The sequence below is a fragment of the Physeter macrocephalus genome, chromosome 18 (assembly GCF_002837175.3).
Source record: "Physeter macrocephalus isolate SW-GA chromosome 18, ASM283717v5, whole genome shotgun sequence".
Classification (NCBI taxonomy): Eukaryota; Metazoa; Chordata; class Mammalia; order Artiodactyla; family Physeteridae; genus Physeter; species Physeter macrocephalus.
This window is the reverse complement of record NC_041231.1, coordinates 83,381,988-83,389,877: the sequence shown is the minus strand read 5'-3', so window position 1 is coordinate 83,389,877 and position 7,890 is coordinate 83,381,988. Positions and strand designations below refer to the sequence as shown.

The 7,890-nt window shown below is 39.9% G+C and overlaps 1 protein-coding gene across 1 annotated transcript in view; it reads left to right on the top strand.

Annotated features, from left to right (window-relative positions):
• Positions 1 to 7,890, top strand: part of PKHD1 (PKHD1 ciliary IPT domain containing fibrocystin/polyductin) — a 429,330-nt gene that overhangs the window by 52,471 nt on the left and 368,969 nt on the right. Inside the window, exons 27-28 of the mRNA XM_024121891.1 lie at positions 2,502 to 2,632; positions 5,424 to 5,559. Of these exons, the coding sequence (XP_023977659.1) occupies positions 2,502 to 2,632; positions 5,424 to 5,559 (267 nt within the window). The remainder of the gene's footprint in view (positions 1 to 2,501; positions 2,633 to 5,423; positions 5,560 to 7,890) is intronic.

Here is a 7,890-nt window from a genome sequence, read left to right as displayed (position 1 = left end):
ATTAAAAAAACAAACAACCCAATCCAAAAATGGGCAGAAGACCTAAATACACATTTCTCCAAAGCAGACATGCAGATGGCCAAGAAGCACATGAAAAGATGCTCAACATCACTAATTATTAGAGAAATGCAAATCAAAACTACAATGACGTATCACCTCACACCAGTTAGAAAGGGCATCGTCAGAAAATCTACAAACAAGAAATGCTGGAGAGGGTGTGGAGAAAAGAGAACTCTCTTGCACTGTTGGTGGGAATGTAAATTGATAAACCACTATGGAGAACAGCATGAAGGTTCCTTAAAAAACTAAAAATAGAACTACCATATGACCCAGCAACCCACTACTGGGCATATACCCAGAGAAAGCGATAATTCAGAAAGACACATGCACCCCAGTGTTAACTGCAACGCTATTTACAATAGCCAGGTCATGGAAGCAACCTAAATGCCCATTGACAGACGAATGGATAAAGAAGTTGTGGTACATATATACAATGGAATATTACTCAGTCATAAAAAGGAACGAAATTGGGTCATTTATAGAGATGTGGATGGATCTAGAGAGTGTCATACAGAGCGAAGTAAGTCAGAAAGAGAAAAACAAATATCGTATATTAACGCATATATGTGGAACCTAAAAAAATGGTACAGATGAACCGGTTTGCAGGGCAGAAATAGAGACACAGATGTAGAGAACAAACGTATGGACACCAAGAGGGAAAGTGGCAGGTGGGGTGGTGGTGGTGGTGGTGTGATGAATTGGGCGATTGGGATTGACATGTATACACTAATATGTATAAAACAGATAACTAATAAGAACCTGCTGTATTAAAAATAAATAAAATAAAATTCAAAAGAAAAAAATATGCCACCTTACAATGTTCACTCTTTCCGTACATTTACTTTAGTTTTCTTATTTAAGTTTTAACCCATCTGTTATGTTTGTCAGCAGCATTTCAAAGCTTTCTTCACATTTCTTCATACTCTTGAATTGTTCTTGTCAGGATTGTTTCCAGATATTGTATTTTTTATGTTGCTATTGTATGTTGGCTCTTCTTCAACGTTATTCTTTAACTTAGAAGTTTATTGTAGTCTTGTCCTGAATCTTAAGGGCATGTTTATATATTTAACTTCAGGGTAATATTCCATCTAGTCACATGCTCCTGCAAAAGTTTCATCAGGTTGTATAAGTTTCCTTTCTCACCCTGACACATTTGGGAATGACAACCTTGCTTCTGTGGCCTCTCCCCACTGGCATGGGATATGTGTCTCTGTTTGGTGGCTTCACTGCCTCTCTTATATCCGTTTCTGCAAAGATGGCAGACCAGAATCGTTGCTCATCAACAATAAGTGGGCTTCCTGTCCATCAGCTGGATCAAGGGCTGCTCCTCCAAATGGTATTGTGTGCCGTGATATCAGTGCGATTGGTGCCATTCCTCCTCTTACTGATGTTTGTGATGAGGAGATGGGGGTTTCTGTGGTTGCTTCTCCTCAGTGGTCAGTACAGAAGTCCTGGTGGCACTTGGTGACAATGACAGTCACTTCTATATCATCATGGCGACCAGAACATAGTCTGTGGTATCGAATCACAAAGCTGGAAGGGTTAAGGCTGTCATTTAAAGATGAGGGAGTGGGAATTCCCTGGTGGTCTGGTGGTTAGGACTCTGTGCTCTCACTGCTGAGGGCTGGGTTCAATCCCTGGTCGGGGAACTAAGATCCTGCAAGCCGAGTGGCGTGGCCAAAAAAAAAAAAAAAAAAAAAAAGATGAGGGAGATGAGGACCAGTGAACTCAGGGACAAGAATGCAAATGATCCGCTCTAAGTGGTAGAGCAGTCTATAGCCCTGACTCTGGGCCCCCTGCTCTATCTACTGTCTTATACTTGTTCTCTTATACTGGTTTCTTGGGAAAAGAGTATGTTTTATAGAATTGGCAGGGATGATGTTCAAAAATCTACAGCAGAAGCAGTTTCCAGTGACCATCTATTGATACTTTACTTCTCTGTTCCATGGCCATGCTTTATCTCTATGTTTTAGTCTTAAATATCTCCTTCTCTCTGCCCTTCAGTCACTGTATCTCCCATCTTATTTAGTAGTTTATATATATATATATATATATATATATATTTTTTTTTTTTTTTTTTTTTGTGGTACGGGGGCCTCCCTCTGCTGCGGCCTCTTCCCGTTGCGGAGCACAGGCTCCGGAGGCGCAGGCTCAGCGGCCATGGCTCACGGGCCCAGCTGCTCCGCGGCACGTGGGATCCTCCCGGACCGGGGCGCAAACCCGGTTCCCCTGCATCGGCAGGCGGACGCGCAACCACTGCGCCACCAGGGAAGCCCAGTAGTTTATATTTTTAACTTCAGTCTTTTTCTGCAGTTTGAACATGCCTTGTGTTTTGACTAAGGAGTTTCATATTTTGATTTCATTTATTTCTCTTGTGGATAATTAATTGTTGTCTATCTGTATGGCTGTGTGTCCTATCTGAAAATGCTGCTTTTGTACAGGAGGGCTCTGGGCCACCATCCGAGGCTCTAGTTTGGAAGATGTTAGCCTGGTTTTATTTGGATCCCAGTTTTGTGCCATTAATGTCACCACAAGCAATTCACGAAGAATTCAATGCAAAGTTCCACCCAAGGTAAGTGGAATCTTTTGGCATCTCCTTTCTGAGTGAGTGACCATTGTTAACGTGTAGTGTAAGGTTCTCAGTGAATCGTTTCTTAGAACTAAGTTAACTGACATGACGTTTTCATCATGAGAGCATGCTTATGTTGCTTACATGGAAGCACTTCTATTATGAATTGGGAAGCTGACCCCGCCAATGGGGCTTGTAATTAGCATCAGTTAATTTCTTTTAAAAGAAGACAACCAGGCAGTCCCAGTCCATACTCTTAATGAATATTAGTGCCACAGAGTAAATATATTTACCTAGTGCACATTCTGAGTGTTGGTTTGCAAGCCATATATCTTAGAATCTCGCTTCTTTCTCAAGTATACAAATAACTTAGTTTTCATTAGCAATTTTGTTTTCTGGCATGGATGGGACTGGTGGAACTTGGAATCCTATAGAATGTCTGGTTCCTATGAAACAGCTTCCTAGTTAGTCCCTACTGCTTCCCTTGTTTCTTAGAAACAAGTCCCTTAGCTTTCCCATCCCTCTTCAGCTGGTGCTATCCCAAAAATGGCATAAGAGATTTTGGTCCAGACCCTTGCCTGGTGCTGTGGGCGAGAGTCATGCTCACAGCTGAAACTGAACTTCCTATTCAGAGTTCACTTCAGTGCCATCAAGATTCCTAGCATATCCATGACCCCCAAAGAAGGCTGTCTGCTGAACAATAAAGATCTCTGGAAGAAGAGAGGGTTCAGAGTAATCTTTGATCTCTGGTCCCATATTTTTATCTCATCCAGTTATTCAAATATTATGAAATGTTAGCTTATATATATAAACTGCATGCAATTCTAATATGTTTGTGTTGTAATTTGTATATTTCCCATTATTGGACATTTAGATAATTTCCAAAATTTCCTATTTCCTATATTTACTGTGTACTTACTATGTGCCAACAATAACAGCACAGAGATATAAAGCTATTGACATGGATATCCAGTTGTCTGAAACTCTTTTTAAATAATACTCTCACCATCGCTGTGTGGGTGTCTGATTTCTGGTGCCTTGGCCAACATTGAGTATCAGCACTTTAGCATATATTTACCATTTTAATGGGTAAAATTTGTACTGTTTGAATTTCTTTTACTAGAGAGAATAAAAATTAGGAAAGCCAACTTTTAATTGAACAAAGCAATACATGCAAAGTTCAAAAGAAAATAGTAAGACAATCATACTCTCTTGTACCCACTTCCCCATTCTTCAGTCCCCCTTTCTGAAACAACCACTTTAAATTCCTTTGAATATAATTACAGTGTCATTTGTTGGTTAAATCAATAAACCATATTTACATTATTAAACTATTTGAATGATACTGAGAGAATCAGGCAATATATATTTTTTATAGTTTGTCTTTTTCTTAGAGTTTTCTTTTTTACTTTATAAATTTATTTATTTATTTGTTTGTTTTTGGCTGTGTTGGGTCTTCGTTGCTGTGTGTGGGCTTTCTTTAGTTGTGGTGAACGGGGGCTACTCTTCGTTGTGGTGTGTGAGCTTCTCGTTGTGGTGGCTTCTCTTGTTGCGGAGCACAGGCTCTAGGCGCGTGGGCCTTAGTAGTTGTGGCACGCGGGCTCAGTAGTTGTGGCTCTCGAGCTCTAGAGCGTAGGCTCAGTAGTTGTGATGTATGGGCTTAGTTGCTCCACGGCATGTGGGATCTTCCTGGACCAGGGCTCAAACCTGTGTCCCCTGCATTGGCAGGCGGATTCTTAACCACTGTGCCACCAAGGAAGTCCCTAGAGTTTTTTTTTTACATGTCTTCCTTATTATAAAAATCCTTTATCTTTAAAAAAATTTCATTATATCAGTTGCTCTTTTTTCTTGAAGCTCCCTCTTCTGCTTCAATCTAACTTGGTGTTTTCTAGATTTATTCTATAGGTTTCTTCCTAGTATTTCCCTTGACAGCTCTCCTGAGTAGCTTCACTGTTTCTTGGAGTTTTTTTTCTCTTTTTTTGGTTATTGCTTATTTTATAAGATAATAGCCTTAAGAAATATCCCAAGAAAGAAAATGTGGGAGGGAAGTTTTCTGAGTACTTAAATATCTCAAAGTACTCTCACACTTGATGGATAGTTTAGCTAGATGTTTATTTGAAATTGCGTTTTTTTTTGCAGAACCAATTGGTGTGTTAATTGCAAATGATTCTTTTTTACTCTTTAATCTGTTGGATGAGGCACTTGCCTATTCTAAGCACTTGTCACTCTGTGTGTGTGTGCATGTGAGAGAGACAGAGACAGAGACACACAGAGAGAGACTTCAAAGTAGCAAATATATTCTTTAAAAACAATTTTCTTGAACTTAACCCTTTAATTCTATATGGACTTTGCTCAACTCAGTCTTATTTACAGAGTTTTATTTTATTTTTTAAAAATATTTATTTATTTTCCTTATTTTTTTGGCTGTGTCGGGTCTTAGTTGTGGCACACGGGATCTTCGCTGAGGCATGTGGGACCTTTTGTTATGGCATGTGGTCTCTTCGTTGCGGCACCTGGGCTTCTCTCTAGTTGTGGCATGTGGGTTTTCTCTCTTTAGTTGTGGTGCAAGGGCTCCAGGGTGAGTGGGCTTGTAGTTTGCAGCACACAGGCTCTCTTGTTGAGGTGCGAGAGCTCAATAGTTGTGGCGCGGGGGCTTAGTTGTGCCGTGGCATGTGGGATCTTAGTTCCCCGACCAGGGATCGAACCCGTGTCCCCTGCATTGGAAGGTGGATTCTTTACCACTGGACCACCAGCGGAGTCCCCAGAGTTTTGATTTTAAAAATTAATTTTTCAGGGGGAAGATGGACCTACAGTGAATGTGACTGTGATCAGAGGGGAACATTCTGTGGTTCTTCCCAAGGCATTTACTTACGTCTCCTCTTTAAATCCAGTAATCGTGTCTCTCAGCAGAAACAGAAGCAACATAGCAGGTAAAATACCTGATCCTGCAGGATCTTTTCAGCTTAGAGCACTGATTGTATAAAAAGGCAAACAATGGCCTATTAATTTTATTGACGATAGTATTATATTTTGGATGGAAGTTATTTTTCTGAAAACCTGGAGACTGATTTTCTCCTCTTAGCCATCACTGAATAAATCTCCTTATATCTATTTTTCTCTCTGTAAAATTGGGACCATTTCTATCCTGAAAATGACATGGGAATTCGAAGTTAAAAGTTCAGTAAATATGTATTGTGTACCTACTATGTGCCAATAATAATAGCACAGACATATAGTAGACATTAATCTTTGTCATTAATTTATAGAATTATTAGCCTCAGTTTATAGATTAGGAAACTAAGGAACAGAGAGAATAAGTTACTTGTCTAAGATGTTACCTGGTAGTAACAACCTGGTAGTAAGTACCAGAGTGGGGATTTGAACTCAGGCAGTCTGGCTGCAGATTCCAAGCATGCAGCCACTTACAGTTTATTGTAAAATAACATTTGGGGCAGCAGGTCCTTTTATAGCAGTTATTTGATATGATTAGAAAATAGTATATTCTGATTAACTTGTTCCTTGAGAGACATATATATAAAGAGTGTATTCTTTAGCATCCAACTACATGAAATGATTTAATCTTTCTTTGATGATTCAGATGATATGACAGGATGGAATTTTGACAATTTATTATCATGTCATAACATATAGATTTGGAAAAGTCGCAGGTAGCAGTGTGTTCTGGTTAACTGGATGCCAGTTGACAGAGTTTATGGCAGACCTGTCTAAGGGTTTATTATACAAGACCATCAAATTTCCTAAAGAAACAGCCTGGACTCAATTTTTCATTTTCCATTGCTCAAGAGTACATAAAGGGAGGTGTCCTTTAGCTTCTCAATATTATTCAGCTCAGATAGTGCAGAAGAAGAATTTGCTGCCTGAGGCAACCAAAGTGTGTAAAATTCCTTAGTGGTATAGATTCTTCCCAACGAAGTAGAAAAGGGAGGAGGGAGCTCCGTGTTCTATTCAGATTTCAGTGATTTTGGCTCTTAATAAAATTTCCCACCTATAATGAAAAGAATAAATACGTTGCATCAGTGCCTCAAAGGCATCTCAGATTAGCTTGACAATTGACCAAGAGCCCAAGGAGTTCATGTTATTGATATATACAACATGATGCATTATTTGCAGGATTTACACTTGCAATGAGATCTTTCTACAGGCAGAATAAAGAAGAACTTGTTATAAAACCCACAGTGAGTGGTGCCCTATTGGGAAAGTTTCTTTTGAAAGTTGGAGGGCTACATATCTCCATCCAGGAGATGCTGATGCTGATGATGACAATAGAGCCAAGATGAAATCAAAGAAAAAAGAAGAGGGGCAGGGAAGGAGGAGGAAGGATTTGATATGAGGGACCATTAGTGTGATTTTTGCCATCAGCGCCCGATCTGAATGAATTCCAACTCAACCACTCCTTGGGCACAATACTTAACTTCCTTTATCTTTAGCTTCTCCAACTGTTAGGTAGGAATAAGTCTTTCAACGTTATTGGGAAAAATGGAGATAACGTATCAATAGGTAAAAGTACCTAGCCCAGGAGCTAACACAGAATAGCACTCAATAAATGCTTTATTGAAGTGAGCACCATCATTCTGCCAGATACTGGGTGTTGTATACATGGGCCAAAGATGGCCTCTCCACATTGGCCCCATGTGGTTTCCTTCTTCACAGCAGGCTGGGATCCATTAGCTGAAAAGTCTGCCAATGCCAAATTCAAATTCTTACACACCTAATTGTTTGAAATATAGCCCCAATAAGCAGATTTTCTATCACCTTTTAGAGCCTATCTGCTTTACATACCCTGCAAAACTTAATTTAACATCTGATAGCCATATCTGTTCCTCTTGATACTCAATAAATATATGAGATAAAATGAAGTGTCCGTAGTATTGGCATTTTAGTAGAGTTGCTAATAAACTAAAAAGGTATTGAGATACAAGACTGGACTCAGGCCCTCACATTTCCATTAATCAGCTCTGAGACCTGGGCTACTGAGCCTTAGTTTCCTCAGAAGCAAAATGCCAGTCCTGCTAACTGCCCTGCATATGTTATCAGGACAGTGTGAGGGTCAAATGGGATACCGTGGGTGAAAGGGCTCTGTAACTGCGAATGACTGCGCTCATATATAGCATTGCTACGGGGCTCGGTGCATGATCAAGACAGAGCTTTAGCCTTTTTTTTTTTTTTTTTTTTTTTTTTGCGGTACGCGGGCCTCTCACTGTTTGTGGCCTCTCCCGTTGCGGAGCACAGGCTCCGGACGC